This window comes from Dreissena polymorpha, chromosome 6 (genome assembly GCF_020536995.1).
Source record: "Dreissena polymorpha isolate Duluth1 chromosome 6, UMN_Dpol_1.0, whole genome shotgun sequence".
Lineage (NCBI taxonomy): Eukaryota > Metazoa > Mollusca > Bivalvia > Myida > Dreissenidae > Dreissena > Dreissena polymorpha.
Window position 1 is genome coordinate 6,781,594 of NC_068360.1, and position 19,914 is coordinate 6,801,507.

The 19,914-nt window shown below is 32.7% G+C and overlaps 1 protein-coding gene across 1 annotated transcript in view; it reads right to left on the reverse strand.

The window, feature by feature from the left end:
• Nucleotides 1-19,700, reverse strand: part of LOC127834185 (opsin-5-like) — a 79,870-nt gene extending 60,170 nt beyond the window's left edge. The window contains exons 1-6 of the mRNA XM_052359827.1: nucleotides 19,610-19,700; nucleotides 18,048-18,170; nucleotides 16,184-16,366; nucleotides 13,728-13,835; nucleotides 12,408-12,571; nucleotides 11,749-11,910 (exon numbers count right to left, since the gene is read on the reverse strand). Coding sequence (XP_052215787.1) covers nucleotides 11,749-11,910; nucleotides 12,408-12,571; nucleotides 13,728-13,835; nucleotides 16,184-16,366; nucleotides 18,048-18,170; nucleotides 19,610-19,700 — 831 coding nt within the window. The remainder of the gene's footprint in view (nucleotides 1-11,748; nucleotides 11,911-12,407; nucleotides 12,572-13,727; nucleotides 13,836-16,183; nucleotides 16,367-18,047; nucleotides 18,171-19,609) is intronic.
• Between the last annotated feature and the right edge of the window lie 214 nt (nucleotides 19,701-19,914).

Here is a 19,914-nt window from a genome sequence, read left to right on the forward strand (position 1 = left end):
GTTGTTTTTCCTCTTGGTTTAAAGCGTGATGTGTATTTTTGAAAAGGGTGTTATTTTCAACATTTGTTCGTTTACAGAGGGTTTCGAAAAATAAACGTTGTTCTTCTAGTATTTGAGTTATGTTTGTTATATCTTTGCCATTGACTACTAATTTGTGTACAGTTTTTTTGTTCACTTCTACGTTTTTCAATGTTTGCGAAGTATTTTGTATTTTTTTCATTGTGTTCAACATGCTGTGCACGCGCTCTTAATATTATTCCATTGGGACGTGTATGATAGATTTCATCTAATATTTGTTTTTTTAATGCTATTTCATTTTCAATGTCGGTGGTATCATTTGTGTTTGCTTGATGCAATTGTTTTTCAAGTGTTTCAATGGTTTTGATGGTTTCGGTTTCAAGTTTGTGTGTTTCTTTTTGTTTAAATGATGTGTATCTAATTGTTGTGTTACGGATATTTCCTTTAATTACTTCCCATAAGGTGTTTGGGTTTGCATCTTTATTATTTTGAACTGTATTTAATATTTCCTGTTTTATTTGTGTTTGATATGGTGTATCCAATAAGATGCGATTGTTAATTTTAAAGTATCCTGGGCCTCTTTCAGGTTGTATATTGCGTAGTTTAAGTTCAACTAGATAGTGGTCAGTCATAAATCCTGGTTTTATATTACGTGTGTCAATAATGTTGCAAAGAGATTCAGATATTAAAAAATAGTCTAATCTACAAAATATTGTTGGTTTTGTGTTTGAGTGCCAGGTGAATTTGCTTTCGTTTGGGTATGCTGTACGCCAGATATCTATCATATTGTAGTTTTCAATTATGTTATTTAAAATATTTCTATTTTTAGGATAAGTATAAAGGTTCCCATTCTTTTTATCTAATAATGGGTTCAGGACAGTATTGAAATCACCACCGATTATAATATTTCTATCTTGGTTATTAATTATAAAGGATTGTAATGTTTCGTAAAATGTGGAATCTTCTATGTTAGGACCGTAAACGTTGATTAATGTTAGTTGTGTTTCATGTATTTTGATATCTATACTTGCTAGTCTGCCAATTATTATTTCGTTAAGGTTATCAACTGTGATCCCTATGTTACTTTTTATCAGAAAGGCAATGCCTTGTTTATTAGTATATTGTCCACATTGTCCCCGTCCCATTCATCTTTTAAGGTTTGTGCTAAAGTATGTGTCAAGTGACTTTCTTGTAATAAGCATAATTTTTTTTTTCGTCAAACCATTTGAAGATTTGTATGCGTTTATCTTTGTTGTTTAGCCCTTTTACATTTAAAGTACATAGTTTGATCATTTAAAAAGGGTGGAGGGTGATGTAAATGATAATGTGTGTGTGTTTGTCCAGTTAGTTTCTATTTGAAAACGTGTCCAGTTGGTTTCTAATATGAGAAATGAAATGTCTATACATACAAATAAAAAAAAAATGTGAAAATGATTTATACAAAAAAAATGCTTTTTATCGAGGATTCGTCGAAAAAAATGACAAGTAATATGACAATATATTTACATCATTTCAAAATCTAGCCTGTTTACATAGTGCATACCTTATAATAGCAATACCTTATCAAAAAATCATTTTCATTGCCACAAGTATATCATATATATAGTTAAAATGCAATCATGTCAATTCATGTCGAAAAGAAATGATAAGTAATATGACAATATATTTACATCATTTCAAAATCTAGCCTGTTTACATAGTGCATACCTTATAATAGCAATACCTTATCAAAAAATCATTTTCATTGTCACAATTATATCATATATAGTTCAAATGCAATCATGTCAATAATCAACATTTTAACATAACACATTGTTTTCATGACTGTTAATATTATACATACTATCGTCATACACATATTTTACCAACGCTTATGTGTTACAAATAATGTAATCAGTGTTGTTTTATATACGAACTATTTTACACAAAATGTTATTCATATAAAAAATACAGTCACCATGCATCTGTGGCCGAGTAGCAAGATTGGTATATTTGATTTCATTTAAGTTTTTCATAATTATTTTATTCACGCCTTCATTTTTTAATCATTTTCGGTTGTGTTTTATTAAAAAAACACAAACAAGATGTGTCCATACACATGTTAAACAAGATAGTTTTAGCCAGCGGCTGACAGTATTTATTTTATAAAATAAGTTTAAAAACAAACAAAACAATGTTGATAGTTTACCATGTATGCTTCTATAAAAGGTAGTTATAACTGTACTGAGTATAATAATCTACCGTAGAAAAAAAGATCAAGCTATAGATTCAGTGACACATTGACAAGATATATGAGGACTATAGTACTAGCATATTAATTGGTAGTTATAACTGTACTTAGTATAATAATCTACCGTAGAAAAAAAGATCAAGCTATAGATTCAGTGACACACTGACAAGATATATGAGGACTATAGTACTAGCATATTAATTCACGGTAAGTCTTACAAACACCATGATTAATGTCGTTTGATTTACATATACATAATTACAGAAAATATATATTGGGTAAGTATTCATATAATAAATCAGAGTAGTTCGTTTAAAAATACAGTAGTCTTAACCGTACAAGCGTTGTGTATCTAAATGTTACTTTTTTGTTATAAATATGTGTATGAACGTATTTAAACGTATGTTTCCCGGTATAGAGACCTTGTATTCAAATACAAGAGGACTTTGAGGGAAGCATTTATGATTAATCAATAAGTAATCTATTCGATCGTTCTTAGGTCAGTTTAACGAAAAACCGGAAGTGACACAAGAATATTCCATGCGTATTTAACTTATTCGTTTTGAATCAGGTAAATAAAAGGCTTTGTTTCTTGTTAAAAGCCTATATATTGATATGGAGGTGCAATATTTATGAAGACGAAACTCTATTTTCAAGTCTGTTGACATCTGACTATAACTCACCTTAAACGTACGTGCATATGCTAATTGTTTTATCAACATACAATTTAGACATAAATGAACCAATTAAGGAGTAATACAAACAATGTTTTTATAATACAGTTGGGCTTCTGTATGTAAAAGAAATCTGTAAATATAACAACACTATCAATTATCGCAACTCTCCAGAAACACAAAACACACCCACGCACGCACACATGCACGCGCACGCACGCACGCACATACACACACACACACACAAACACACACAAAGCATCAACAAAAAGGCTCTATCAAGGTACTAATATGTCCATAATATAGCTCACACATAAGCTCAATATTACTAATATGTGCATTTCATTTTTGTTAAACCTATTGATCCTAAGCCAATTCCAGGTGTACATATTTCCATACAACGCAACATACAACAAACAGTTATCTTGCTTGTCGACGGCACAGGTTATTACACACAATATTTTTATTATGAAGTTTAAATATCGAAAATTATTTGTTTTAAAATGCATTTTGGTTACTCTGGTAAATCGGTAAATAAAACAACGGCCTCGCCTCAATGGATTAAATATATAATGTTCACATGGTTGAAGCATGAAGAGGCATGATTTGCTCGTGTTTTGTTTTGTTGACTTTTCCGGTATGTAATTGTGTAGTATAGTTTTCAAAAAAAGAAGGGTGATCAACAAGCAGTTGGTGTTATCAAAAGAGAAAAAAAGATATCATCCATACTAAGCACTGTCTATATGATATTATTATGCATGTAGATCTTTTAAAAATAAAATTTTAGTGATATGTGTTGATAATTAAACTTCTATTATTTACGATAAAGAATATTTCTTTAGTTAGTTTTACACATTTGAATATTATTAGTAAGTATTGCTTCCCATCGTAACTGTTTATTAAAAAGCATTTCCCATTTTTGTTCTTGTTTGTTCTAGTTTGTTGTTCTTTATATGTGTATTCTCTATTAACAGTTCGTTTGTAAATGTGCATATTTTTGTTTTCTGGGTAATTGTTTTAATTAGGTAACTTGATGGAACGTATACGATTTCTTCATTGTTCATTTGTTTCTTTCCAGCATATTGGTATACAACCGACTAACGTGTTGTATTTAAAAAAAATCAGAACGGGGCAAATCATATAGTTATTGAAGTTCTGTGAAAGTATGAACATGTTTGTTCATGTAATTTAAGATATGTTCAGTTTGTGTAATACCTCGATCAAACCATGTTTTGTAACAAAATGTTTTATTAAATAGTAATATATTTGAATTGTTCAAGAGTATTTTTTTTCCCTATGATTGTCTGATTTTCTTTATAGTTCGCGCGGCACCATCCTTTTAGACATTCAGTTAGAAATTTAGATTTGAATTTAAAAGTCTACGTTTTATGATTTTAGGTAGTGAAATGTTTTTTTCTGTAGGATCTGATATTAACTTGTGGCAAAGAAATAAATATGATCTAGACTGAATGATTACTTTAATAGTCATTTGAAATTGTTCAATAAATTCGGATATAAGAACATTTAACCTGTATAAACCAGCGATTGCTAGCTTCAAGACTTCCAAGTTCATTAATTATAAATGCTTCTGAGGAGCAAATGCTAAATAAAAAAATTCTTAGAAAATAATGTTATGACTTCGTGCCTGCCACAAACAGCGTATCTCATTATCTGATATTTAAAGGCCTTTATAACAATATCAAATGTTATACAATCTGAATTTTTCTCGGCTATTGATGCAATATGAAGTAAAACTGTTATATTAAATATCTTAACTCTAAAATTTCACAGATCAAACTCATATTTAAAGTGATTACAATACATCAACAAGTAGAAACAGATCGGGTCGATTGCAGTACTGTTATGCCGGGCACCAGTGACATGTAACCCATGACAAAAGTCATGGGTTACACTGCACTGTTGTTGCAAACCAGCACTAAAATTCGATGCTTTATCAAACTAATAATTTACAGTTATATTTCGAGAATATTTCGTTAAAATATATTATATAATCCATACTGAAACAAGTACGTGATGAGCCTTTAATCATTCACTTTCCATCGGATCGGCAGGCAAAACTGTTCGCATTGCCCTAGATCGAAATTTAACCAGCATTACTTACGGAACAGCTTGCCTCGAATTCCGAGGCGTTTTCATGGACTGTGCTGAATATTTCTGCCAACGTTTTATCATGGCCGATAATGACAATTTCCCTTTTTCCAGCTTGGTAACAGCATTTGTCCATTTCTACCGCCACCAAACTTGTGCAGACGGCGATTTTCAATAATAATGGCGTAGTATAAACTGCGGACCATTGCGGGCCGTTTGCGGTCTTAATCGTGGCAGAATAGTGTAAAATGCGATTTAAAAAAAAATATTTTCTGTTTTTATTTAAACAAAATTGCAGTCGGGTGTAAGGCACTGTATATTTTGTGTGAATAAAAACGGACAGAGAAGACATAATGTAAACTTAGAGGATGAATATTGCATTCCACAAATTTTCTCAAACGCATTTTCATTATGTAATAATCAGTTTTTTAGAAGTTCTAAGTATGTAATTTCTTCAATAACAGGTAATTAAAATAACATCGTTTATAGAAAAAGCAATATCTTCCACGTTTGTAATATTCTGTCTCGTCAGACGTTATCTCTTTAGTTCTGTTTCACTTCGATATATGTGTTTCTGAAAAGGCAGACTCACATGTGATATAAGTGATGACTAGTTTTAATTATTGTTATGTATTGTTTGTGTTTTGTTAAGCAAAACGTGAAGGATAACACACATTTATCACCTGATATAGTTTATACCTTATAATCTTTTGAATATATATCTAAAGAAAAAACAGCAATTAGATGCCAGCTGCATTTGCACGTAGAACCATTTTTTTTGTATTTATTCTGATTAAACACTGATAATGTGATCACTGGAAAAGCATATTGCAAATCACTGTCACCTTCTGATTTGTCTGGCTGCCTTCTACCTCCTATCTACCGTGTACAACTACATCAGTTTTGCGACACAGGCTATAATTAATAATTGTTACAATGACTGCATGTCAATATATTTAATCAAATACTTTACATTTCAGTGTCATGAGGAACGCTCCATACATGTAATTATCATTACAATCACTAGATATCAGTATCATAAAACAGTGTCATGGTAAAAGGATACATCTCATAAATTTTAAATGAACTGTTATCCGTATCATACAAAATTTAACGTATCAGTGTTGTGACAAACCCGTTATATAAGTACCCTGTATATCAGTATCATGAGGAATGCTACAATTCATTATTACGACAAATGCTTCAGGATGAGAAGTATCAGTATATTTGGAAAAAAAACTAGAGGTGTCAGTATCCTGACTAAGGGTACATATGATTATCTCGACAATAGGTACGGAGATTGCATATCAGTCCCTTAACAAAGGCCAAGCATAAGTGTCGTGACATTTACATAACAGAACCGTAATACCGCCCACGTTTTTACAAAATTAAACTTTCGTAAGTTAAGATTTCGGTTGTGATAATGAGTAAAAACGATTAGGACACGAAACGGTAATTGTCATGTATTGTAAAAAATGTAAACTTGCGTTGTAAGAATCAAGTTCTTTGAATGTACCTACGAAAATAATGTTCATCCAACTTGTCATCGTTTTTATATTTATTCTTAGTCTTATATGTGTTTATGTTGTTTTGTATTGTGCTGTTTTATGCTGTTTTGTACTGTTTTGGCAATTGGTCACTTGCCTTAAATAAAAGACCAACTAATTGTATACAATGAGAATTCAGTACTGCCCCAGCAGCTAGAGGTTCATTTCTTTACATTGTATATTGATAACACAATACTGTTGTCTATATACTTTTATGAAAAGCATTATAATTAGTATCAATTCTCAACATGATTAAGACGTCAAATATTACTTGTGGAAATTACTCTCTATTGAAACGTACAATGGACAATTTTAAACGCCATTTACAGGGGAAATAACGTGTCATCGTTGATAATAATTCAGCGTTGTTTGTGAGTTATTCAAGGTTTGCTAGAAGTTACCTATCCCCTATGGTGATGTGCGCGACAACATTTGTAAGACAATTATGAGAAACACTCAAACGAACCTCTGAAAAGGAAAATCAAGTGTTCGGTCTTTTATGAAGGTACATTTTCTGAACAATGACAAAGTGGCTACATGGCGTAGGACAATTGAAGATATATACAGTATTCCTTTGTTTAGCTATTGTTATGGATGGTACAGCTATTGTCATAGTGATTATCACTGTACGGGTCCTTTCAGGGTAAATATATTTGTATAGCTTCATTTATCACCGGGATTTTAATGCGGTCAGTTGGTTCGTGTGAAATTATAGAATGTACCCACATTTCAAAATTGAACCTTACTTCTCACCCGATTGCGACAATAACAAGTCTAGGGGTATTTTGATTTATATCGACAATTACTTGTGCCTTTATATGTGTTTCGTTCAATATATTTTATTTTTTCGTCAATTTGTACGTGAGAGTCGAGGGCCTCCCTACCCAAAAATTACATAGTTTACATTTACATATGCATAGTATAATACATTCTGTACACCCAACTATCAAATTAAAGCTGTTTCATTAAACAATACTTATTTACAGAAAAACAATACAATACTTTTCATAGCTCATATTAAAAACTTCTGTAAAATTTGTAACACTAGTTTCAATTGTTCACTTTAACACGAGTCATTTTAATATATTTTAATTAAAAAAGCGACGTTGCAGTTACATATACGATTTTGAATCTTTAAGAGTGGGTCTCGTATTGTTCATTGAACAATTATAAAAACACGTTGTTATCAAAACAAATATTACGTTTTAAGACCTTTTCGTGTTTCCATGTCCCTGTATAATGAAAGGCATATTTTTAATACAATGTTCCGAGAATGATTACATAAACAAAACAATTATGCTATTAAATGATTGACATTAATTTTGGAATATATATTGAATAGGTTCACATGTGTTTTCACAAAAAGGCACTTGTCTGAAATGACATTATATTTCAAATAAGGACTTGCAATTTTTTAAACTGAAAGCACATTCTTCATTGCCTTTGTAATGAATATATGGCAGATACTCAAGTGTTCCTTTACATCATTACCCTTAGGTAAAAGAAAGACTGGTTTCAGTGTATTCCTGATTGATAACGACTCGTTTGAATATATTTCTGATTGATAACGATTGGTTTTGCAACTCATTTAACACAATAGTAGCTTGCTAAATCACAAGGGTAAGATTTGTCGCATTCGGTGTGTATCATCGTTTGGTTGTGGTACACAACTTAGGATTTTAAAATCATGCGTCTTTTGTAAAAACATAACCCATTGAAACGGAAATTACTTGATACCGAAATACATGTAGCACATTTCTATGATCTGAAATGTTTGACACGTGGACCTTTAATAAGATCGTTAAAAGCAGACCAATTGTTTAAAACTTATAAAATCCCTTTACAAAGGCAGGCGATCAAGGACGATCTAGGCCCTCTTGTTTAATATGCCGCCCGACTGATTGTTCAACTTACTTAATTGCAAAACATGTTACAGTTTAACTGTGCTGGCCCCGAGATGCATATAGGTACTGAGAATATCTTTATCTGCATATATAACGGTATTCCTTATAGACACAGCTTTACATTCTCAACAATCTTTTCAGTATTTGAGATCGTGCTTTCGATTGTCTTTATCCATATATGATTGTTGTAGTAATAACTGTTATATTGCAAATTTATCATTTACTTTAAGAAATTATCACATTTGATTTTTCCAATTTAGAAAATGTCTTTATTCAAATTATACAAACGGTCCAAATGAAGAAGAGCCGGTAGCTTGGAAAGAGTGTTTTGCATGAATATATGTTTTACTGTGAATAGTTTTTTTCCATTTTTCTCCGTCGGTAACACTTTGTTGCAGTGACATGTATATGCTACTGAACAGCTATTGTGCGTAGCAATTGTCATATAAGTCATGAAAGCCTGATTTTGTTTTACTTTTGTTGTCCTATTTATCTCCCAGTTTACTTTCATAGACAAAGGTTTGTATATCATTATATCATGGACCTAATTAATACATTAAAAGTAATGCATACAATGCCTTATAGTTTCAATGTGTTTAGAGAAACTTTATTTTTTTCATAAATATATAAACTAATATATGAAGCCACATATGCACAAGATTTGGCAATGACAGTTGCTTTGCATGTACGTGATTACTTACATGTTAATTTATGCATAAATAGCATGTTTTTCTCAACAAGGATCGGACATGCACCTGTACGGAACTTAGATAAAATAAAACAAGATAAAACATGCGAAGTGATAAACGAAACGATTCAATAAAATGTTTACAATGATTTTGCTTAACAGTGCCACAGCAAAGCAGTTTTCGTATCTGCATTTAGAATTTTGAATGTTTTGAATGGAATTTACGTTTTATATTGACACAAAATACTGAGTAACCAGCTGAAAAAGAAATACGGGATAGCATAAAACGGTCTAAGTGATTTACCAACCGAGAACGAAAATGTCGACATTTTCATCCAAAAAGCATTTCAAAAACTTTATAACAAAAACGTCGACTATTCGCGAATAAAATATTAAATGTATCTACGATATAATATGAACCGATGATATATATTAAACGTATGAAAGACTATGCAACCAACGTAAAGATAATCTGAACTTACATTTAATACGTAAGGACAACGAAACATATTATGAAAACTATTTATTAAAACAACTTAACATTAACATCACGTTGACACACATTTAGATGTAAATGACATTGACAACTTGACTTACGTTTATGGAATAAATCATTCATTTATTGTGCAATGCTCATTTCGTGCATTTTATGGAATGTAAAGTATGTTTACAATTAAGTACAAATTTAAGAGGTTGTAAGTCAATGTATGTGTTTGTCTTGCATTTTTCCACAGTTAACAATATCAATAAGTGGCCCCAATATCATTACCTGCACGGTTCGTATATTAAACGTAACTATAATAACACTGATGAAAAATACTAATGAAATTAACCAATAGAGAGAGGTGTCAAATATTATGTTAACACACTTGTAAATAAAGAACGGATATGTGCATAATAACAACGTCATGCACATTAACTTGTTATATACTCTGATTTTTGCGGTTTTACTGTCTCCAAAATGTGTAACTATATATATATATATATATAACACTTCCCTAAACTTAAATATTTCTTTAATGATATGTGTAACAATAGCATATTACTGAAATATTGAACCGTTCACAATCATCATTACTAGATCTTACTCGTTAATTACAAACACACCACTATAACATGGCGCCACCAATGTCATTTCAGTATCACAGTTTATAAACTATAGCATGACGTCACTTCCGTCATGTTCAATATCACAGTTTATAATAATATACTGATTTTCTATTGTATTTGCGACACAGGCTACCTTTGACGATGAATTTGATTTGGTATCCGAATGTATAAACTCGTCCTGTGTCCCGCTTCGATTAAAAGTGTTTGTTGCTGAACTTCCATTTAATCTGAACGATGGCGACTTAACGCTCTCAGTGTTAAGCGTTCGAAATAGCATCGGCCTGAATTTGCTGTTTAGGAGGAAGTATATGATGGGGTTTACGACGGTTGATGATTTAGCGAGCAAGACAGAGACCACCACGAGTCTCATTGGCAGACGGTCTGCGTTGCCGTACGCCGACCACATTGAGACGACTGAATATGGCATCCAGCAGACGAGAAAGCCCCAGGACATCGCAAATGTCATCTGCGAAAATGATAAACCGTTAAAATAACTATACACATGAATCAATGATCAAACCAGCTGCAATCGCCAGACGCCGATTTCTAATTATGCATACGAGTGTTTCAAGAATAACCAAATATGACTAAATTGCAACTGGCGTTATACTTTCAGTTAAAAAAAAACGTACAGATATTCGAGAAATCGGGCTCAGAAGTAAGGTTCTGAATTCCCCCAAGGTGACATCATCATTACAATAAAGGAACGGTAAACTAACCGGTTTTACACGGCGGTCCCGGTGTTTTGTATGCTTTCTCGTCTTGTACTTTGGACGGTATTCTTTGCTATATTGGCTTGTGAGTTAAATTAGTTGAAGACTAACCATACTCGAGAATTATATGAACAAAATATTTGGCGGATTTCACATATTTTAAACAGGGACACCGTATACAAATACATTGACTGAGTTGTAGGTATCTTTGTTCTGTAACAAACGGACCAATATTCGAACGAGATCACATGAAATGTCGACAAACATTTAATTTCACGGCCATACAACTTGACTTTTGTATGAACTTAATCAACTAGAACCATTGAGTTCACGGTCGGTGTTGTTATTGACAATGAACCGTGTGTAGAAGGGTACTTTTTGAGGATTAATAACCAAGCTTGAGAAATACTCCGAAACCTGGTCTGAATATATTTTTTTTCTATTTCACATATATTAAAATATGTTAATTGAACACATTCTTCTTTTGGATTATTCGATACATAGCTGCACTCTTTGAATCTAAAACAATACGATTAAATGTGTCGGTATAGGAGTATTAACACGTATTACTTTACGACCCCGGTTTAAATCCCAGTGTGACTAACCTATGATTATTGTTTTCTTGTTTCTGTTTTTTCCGTTTATAAAATCCATCAACGTCAGGTAATTTAGGACACTATGGCTTTTTGAGTAAAAATATTAAAACACTACACAACTGCTGTTGAAGCATTTCGTTTATCTCGGTTGCTATGTACCTTTGTGAGATAGGACTCTCTATTAGACAGCTGCTTCCGCTTTGCTACCGTGATGTTGGAGTAGCTAGTCATCGCTTTCGTACTCTTCTTGGAGGTGAGTAATATACGGCCGTAGGCGAATAGTATCAGAGCCGCCGGTGTCATGATGCAAAACAGAGATACCTGCAAGAACACTTGATGCAATATTTTCAGAGCCAACGGTGTAATGATTCAAAACAGAAACACCTTCATGAACAATTGATACAGATATAAACACACGTTTTCATATTTTAATAATACATATAATCAACATCCTATAATCAGCCTAAGCATTGTACTTCTCAATAAATATCTGCTATTGTTGAGATTCAATTTGCTTGGGTAGCTTGGATATTTACAGTGTTTACGATGAGCAAGTATAACGCAATAGTAAAGTAATTATGTTCAATTGCACTATAACTTGCAACATTTGATGCGGAAGCTAAATATCCTTTTAATAAAAAGCAATTGCATATTCGTTTAAATTTGACATACATTTGAAAAAAGATCAAATGTTTCGTTTGATTCAAAACTCATATTTATATACGGTGTTTTTCTGATGTAATAAGTCGAGATTGGGGCACACACAATTATGCATGGTGGTAAAACGAATTAAAGATCAATAATGAACAATATGTTACCAGTGTTGTAAATATTTTATTGTCAGCCCATTGTAAGGAACACGATATGCCGTACATCTCCTCGGAATACGATCCCCAGCCTGTGAGAGGGATAGAGGCCCAGATCAGGCCGAACATATAAGGCAACACCAGCAGCAGAAAGGACCAGTTCTGTGTTGTAAGATCTGCAATCACAAAAACCAATATAAACAATTGAAACATCAACTGTACCAATAGTTGTGATTCTTTATTGTATATTGAGGTCCGTTTAAACAGATCAATGGTCAACCACTGAGCAATTATTGAAACAAACGAATAACACATACAATGCTAACAAATTTAAGTATATGCAAAATATCAGTGTAATAAAGTTTGTTAAAACCCCGAAAATACGTTATTTTACTGCTGACAACCGAAAATACGTCATTTTTGTTGTAACTTTAAGATAGGAGTGTCTGTACGTACGCAAAGAAAATGATTGCACTGGGGTCATAGCCTTTGACATCAATTTAAAGCATTGCGAGGTTAAACCAGTTTTAAGGTGAGCCATAGCGTATACTTAACCCGTAATTAATTCCAAAAGAAGCACGCATCTTCAAAGATTTAAATCAAGTTTACTTATGCCGAGAAAAAAATAAATACAAATAATGTGACAAGTAAATTGTAGTTTATAAACTTTAGTGTCCTATTTTCGTAAGTATCAGGTATATATTAAAGTGATTAGTGGATAGGTTTTTACTTTACTATACATAGAAATGTGTTACATCTATACAAGATATTAAAGAACCAAGTTCGCGATGTATCTACACCAAAGTGTCGCAGAAACAAGTTGCAAGAAAGATCGTGAATATGTTTCAAACCCATGACATAATATCGGTATATAAATGTGTCATTACGATGTATGTGTATGCCTTAAATGTATGCATTATACAATAAAAATAATCCAGTCTTACTCAGGCAGATATACAGTTGTATCATGATGATAGAAAATAAAATAACATGGTTCCATATATGCCAAGACGTGCAATCATAAGTAAAACTGAATTCAAACGTTTGTTTCTGTACGATTTCTTATATAAATTTACATTTTTAAGACACAAGAAAATAAAAAGCTCAAACACGGATTATATATATATATATATATATATATATATATATATATATATATATATATATATATATATATATAAATTTACAAAAACGCAATATGTTTTGCTGTAAAATTTGGAGAATCAAATATTGAAAACATGTTTGTATATAACATGCTTAGTAACAATCTAAGTCGAAATATAATTCAACTGGGTAATGCACAGCGTATGAAATGTATGTGGTACTACTTACTGATATTCGGTCGGCATATGGCGCAATAGCGTGTAATCGCCATCACTGTCAATGTCAATATGCTGATGAGCCCGAAGAAAAATCCAAGGAACCCATATATTGTGCAACCTACATATAAACGATAACGCAAATATGTAAATTGTGTTATGTATATCACGCCGAAAATTGCGATGGTAGACAGGTATTATAACTGTTTGTTTAATTATAAGTGTTGTTTAAATGTAAAAAAAATAACGTATATTTAAACACATTTTCATGTTCATTTCATAAATATAGATAGGACTATCAATTTATTGACATCCTTTTTATGGTATGAATAACGGCTTCGAGCGTTCCACCGTTTGGTTTTGTACAGCATATATTGATATTTAATAATACTAAAAAAACACATGTGGAAGGTTTAAGTCTGTAACGTGTGTTTATATTGATTTCCCAACAAAAGACAATACTATGGTGACGAATACTTGTTTCTAGTGACAGATACACTCGAAACATATTTAAGAGGGCTGTACTTGTCTTCCATTTTGTACGAGAACTTTTTAAATTAACTTGATGCATTTTCACTTCTCACTTAATATAGAAATATTCCAATGCATAGAAATAATGAAACCCTAAAACAGTATCACCTTATCAGGAGAGAAATTCCGTTCAACCTTAGCAAGAATTGATTTTAAGAATTGGTGATCTGACTATATAATTCAGGACGATACGTGCAGCATGATATCAATATAACAATGAGTTAATAAAGAGTCAGCTTTGAACAAACATAACGGGATTTTTTGCATGGCTACTTTGTTGATATAAAGAATTCGGTTTGAAGAATATCTATACAGAATGCATCTTTACGATGCTTACGTTCTTCTTCTTCGCTATGTCGTACTGATCAAAACAAAATGTATGATAACACTCTCTCTCTTCCCAAACCCCACCAAAGGCAGCGAAACAAGCACGGCTAAACTAAGTAAAACATAATCAGTAGGATACAACGAATACTTTCTTATTTGCTTATATTTGCTAATACATGAATGTGTGAATCCAACATGACGCGTTTTTTTTATAAAATATATCATATACGAATACGAGTTACGGTTTACAGTGAAAACTTTGCACGCTTATAAATGAGGACAGCTACTTGAAAAACATGTTGATTTGCTCGGAGTTGTGTATGTGTTTGTTTGATACATATAACATCAAACGAGTTGACAGTGATAGAAAAAAGGCAAAGAAAATGCATTATATATAGTTCCAAACCATATTATAATGAAGGAGCATTTTGGATCCGACTGAAACGTAATGAAATAACGTGAACTTATATTATCTTCTGCACGTTTAAAGGTCAAAATGATACAAACATGGAATCAATGTCAAAAACTATAAGAAAGAAACATTTTACTCAGCCTTTAATTCACTTATATAAATCCAAAGCGGTTCTGATTACAGGCAAACCTTTTTCAAAGCATTGTTCGCTGAACGCATAGTTATATCCCCGATAAATAAGTTTATGTGAATATAAAAGAAAGGATTATAGCAGTGTTTAGCATTTATTGAAAACAGAAGCAAGCATAAAAACACTTATCCCGTCAATATATAACTTGAAAAGATAGGTACGAAGCAATAACATCTACGTTTATAGCTATTCTAATGTGTTTTCGTGATGGTGAATTATAGTGCATTGAATAAAATTCAGAAAATGTTGTTAATAAATTCTCAACGTTTCCCTCGATATGTGTTACATGATATTTTTCCAAAATGATATGTTATATAATAATATTGTTCAAATTCATATCATGTGTTCTGCAAAATGTAAGCCGACAAACTAATTTGAAACCGAACCTTTATTGATAAAGCTCCTTTTTCAATCCGAATTGCTTCATGAGTTTATTATTTTGAAAACGAGTTGGGTTCTAGTAATGAGTAAGGCGCACCGCACGCAAAAAAAAAGTTCACACTAATTTACGGATTCTTTGGTCAGGTGTCAATCTGCCTTCAATACAACATGTTATATTTAAAGCGAGATGCTTCGTTAAAGACCTGTGTACCGGATGTCCAGTGAACAATTCCGTACCCGAGGTATTTAGGGCAAGTACACTGCTATTACGGTCCCTACGTCACTTGCAGAGGATTTTCATGCAATCATATGTTTTATATTTCTTACAAAACTCTTTATTGCAAAAACGCACATAAAACCCGTAATAATCTTCTTTGCTGTTATTCGTTCGATGATCTCACGTATACTTAACTAAACGCACTAAATGTAATTATTTGACAATACCTATCATAAGTTTTCTTTAATGTCAGATATTTCAGTATTAAGAGCAGGAATATGGATTATACTATATTTTGCCGGAGTGTAGGTAAAGTGAATATGATGGACCGATTCGCACCTGTTTCGTTCATCTTGAAGAGTTAAGGATATATCACATATATTTTAGTGACTATGTAGGAGGATAACGTACCTATTTTGTCGAAGATCCACTCGTGAGAGAACGAGGATGAGATGGTGAGTGGGAAGGCGCAGAGAGGCATGAGGCTGTCACTGATGGCTAGGTTGATGATGTAACGGTCGTTACGGGACAAGCGGGACCAGTTGGAGAAACACGTGAACACGACCATCACGTTTAGCGTCACCGCAAAGAAACCTGTGGGATAAAAATGAAACGAATCATAGGAAGAAATACGGATAAAATTTGATTAATATCTTAGTGTTTGATTAAAGGCACGTATCGGCTTCACCCAGGTGTAATTTGAGGGATTACTATTTTCCAATTTACTCGCGAGGAAAACGATGTACAACATAAAGGGCATTATAATTACACAGATACAATTAACCAGAGTTGTGTTGTTTATTGATAACATGTGATATTCGCCAAAGGTATAGTTCGTGTAACATATCACTTTAAAACTAACATGAATCGTATAATTAAACAACGTCTCAAAGTGTGCCATAAAGGCTCATTTCGAATTGTGACTGTTTTAAAGGAGAAATCAAATGCAGCTCTAAGCTTACAATGCGTCAGTTTTGAAGAACGACGACACGCATTTCAATGCAGATAATACTGAATAAAACAATATTCAAACGCGCACTATAACAATATATAAAGACTTAAATCCGCAAATTACGGGTTAATGCATTGTTGAATGTTCTGAGTATACAAATATGAGTCACCATTAAACTTTTGTTCTCTTATTAGTGGTTTCATTAAAGTGGAGAGAATATATTATAATGATAATATCCCGAAATAGTTATAAATAAATAACTACAAACATGGCTAAAAACAACTGCACAACTATATTTGTATTTGTCCAAATAAAGTGTTTGGGAAATACGCAGGGTCTCCCGCGTGCAAATGTCAGGAGCAAAGTCAACGCATTTCCGGATTATTAAGAGAACTTTATATATACATATGCAACGATTTACACATTCGGCGACGATATAATGAGTTAAGTTCTTATCAAGAAAAATTAATGCGGATTAATGACATAGAATAATTCTATTATTCCACGGCCTTTCAATTCGAGAAAGGCTAAGGGATAATGAGCGTACAAAGTTCTTATATTATACTGCATATGTTTTAATACGTGTGTGACATTCATTCTTGTTGATAGTTTGTACAGACCGATCAACGAGATTAAGATTCCGAAGAACACTATTTAATTTTTTGAGTCTTAATTGTTTTAGGCGAGAAAGCTATTAATATTTAAAGGAATCCACACATTTGCCTTTTTTGTGTTTTGCAATCTTCAGAGCTTACATGACAAATCCTGTAGGTCGATAATGCATTACAGCTATATCGATATAGTTTACATCGTTTTGGTGTTTTAATAAAAAAGGGCTATCTATAAACACAATATATGAAAAGAGAGTGCATTATTTTTGTTTAAGGATTTATCTTTTAAATCAGCCACCGCGCGGCGGATCAATGTCACAAATGATCCACACCTCATAGAAATATTGTATATGTTTTTTTAGAAAAGTAAAAACCTATTGATAAGTATTAAGATGTTTCAGCCTATTATTATAAAATAGTAAATTGTTGAATATAAGCAGGTTCCAATTCTTATATTGAATTTATCGCGAAAATATCTATCAAACAATAAACAATAAGCCGACGCACATTCAATAAAAACAAATACAAAATCAGAGCACTACGCAATTCGTCTCGAAATTTCATAACGACGTATATATATATATATACTGACTTATTTATTCCTTTATATAGATAAACAGATGAACGGACAGACAGAAATCCACGAAAAGTCATGAAACCTCCTCTGTTTTGTTGGGACGACAAAATAATCAATAGTGTACACTTTACTTACATATAATCACCAGGTAAGCACCAATCACAAAATCCTCCCAATAAAAAAGTTTCGATTGAAATCTGCGACTGGCTGTTTCAGTCACATTCAACACCACCAGATCCGTTGACATGATCAAATGTTCTGAAACAAAAAACACATTCATTATTTTTGCAGAAAAATAACTAATTTGGTTATTTATATTTTCGAAACATATAAGTCATTGATGTTTTTTTTACAACAAAAATAAAATTACTGTCGTTAAACCACCTAAAAGTAAACACAAACTGTATACTCGATACATCCGAGTCGCAGAGTAAAATATAGGTAAAATTCCATTATAGCATATGTGCTATTTCACACTTTAATCTAAATACTTTTTTGAATAAGCATTGTTATCGTTCAGATTGAAATACCAATTAGTGTATCCATGGGCATACACAGTAACATTGCACCTTTAACGTTTTTGATAGACAATATGGAACAAACACTTTATTCAGAGCCCTCAATGACCAAGAAGAAGCGCGGTGGAATTTGTTATTTTGGTATCGGTTTGTAATTCTGGTGATAAAACACTTTTTCATTCAGTCATTTTTTTACTATAAATATAAAAAAATAAATGATGAAAACAATACAAAAAATTCGTGATTAAGCCACTAATAATAAGATGAAAACCAAACAAAGCATGTTTAAACTGAAATCGTTTATGTCCTTTTTCCAATTAGTCACGGATATACTGGCACATTAAAAAAACAACCATCTAAGTGAAAATACATATATGTATATAGAGAATAATAGCTTGGTGACGTGGATGGAGAATGGTTATCTGGCAAGTCGGAGGTATTAATCGGGTGAGCCGAAGGCGAACCCGATAAGATCCTCCGACGGGCCAGATAACCATTCTTCATGCACGTCACCAACCTATTATTCTATTCATTCCGTCACATTTACAACATTCGTTGAACTGTTTCTAAAATATCCAGTTTTCGAGTATTTTTGTTTAAATATTTAAATGGGAAAACCACGCGCGGTCACGGCATGCAAAGCGCATAGGCTAGCTTCCATCTTGTTAAACAACATAGAAATCGAGTTAATCGTTATCAATTCAATATACAAAGACGGAATTATGTTGTTTAAATAACTAAGTTCAAACAAACAGTACTTTACATGTGTTTAGTATTTTTTAAATAGAAAAAAGTATATTTTATAAATTTATAAATAGAAAATAGTAAAGGCTTGCGCATGCGCGGAGAGCAACTGACGGATATTTCGAGGTCACGTGGTCAACAAGCCTAATAGCTTTTGGGATATCAGGAAACCTTGTTATCGGGCTGATTTAAAGGCATGTGACAGGATAAATCGCGATATCATGTCATCATAGTTTTGTCAGCAACCAATCAAAAGTCAATACTTATCCTATATAATAGTTTATTAACATAAGTCCCAGTCCCATACAAGCACGGATGGGCACGGAAGTCCCGTATCAAGAACCGGGACGCGCCGTGGCCTTTTGAATTTTTGAGCGTCGATGGTCTTACAAAGACCATTATCCAGATGACAACACGGCATCCACACGACCAAACCCGGCAGCGACACGAAATCAACACGGCGCCCACGCGGATCGTCCCGGACTGTCACGAACGAGATACGGACCTGCACGGCAGAGACAAGCATAAACACGGATCAACAAGACATTAACACGGACCATCCTGGACCTACACTTCAACGCAACGGACTAATACGGCACTCATACCGACCCAACCAGATTGGCGCCGGACCGACAATAACTATCATAACAATGTCGATTTCCCAAAAACTTATTCCAAAAAAAAACGATGAAGAACAGCACCAACAATGAGAAACAAGCTTGAGTCCCAGATCAAGATTA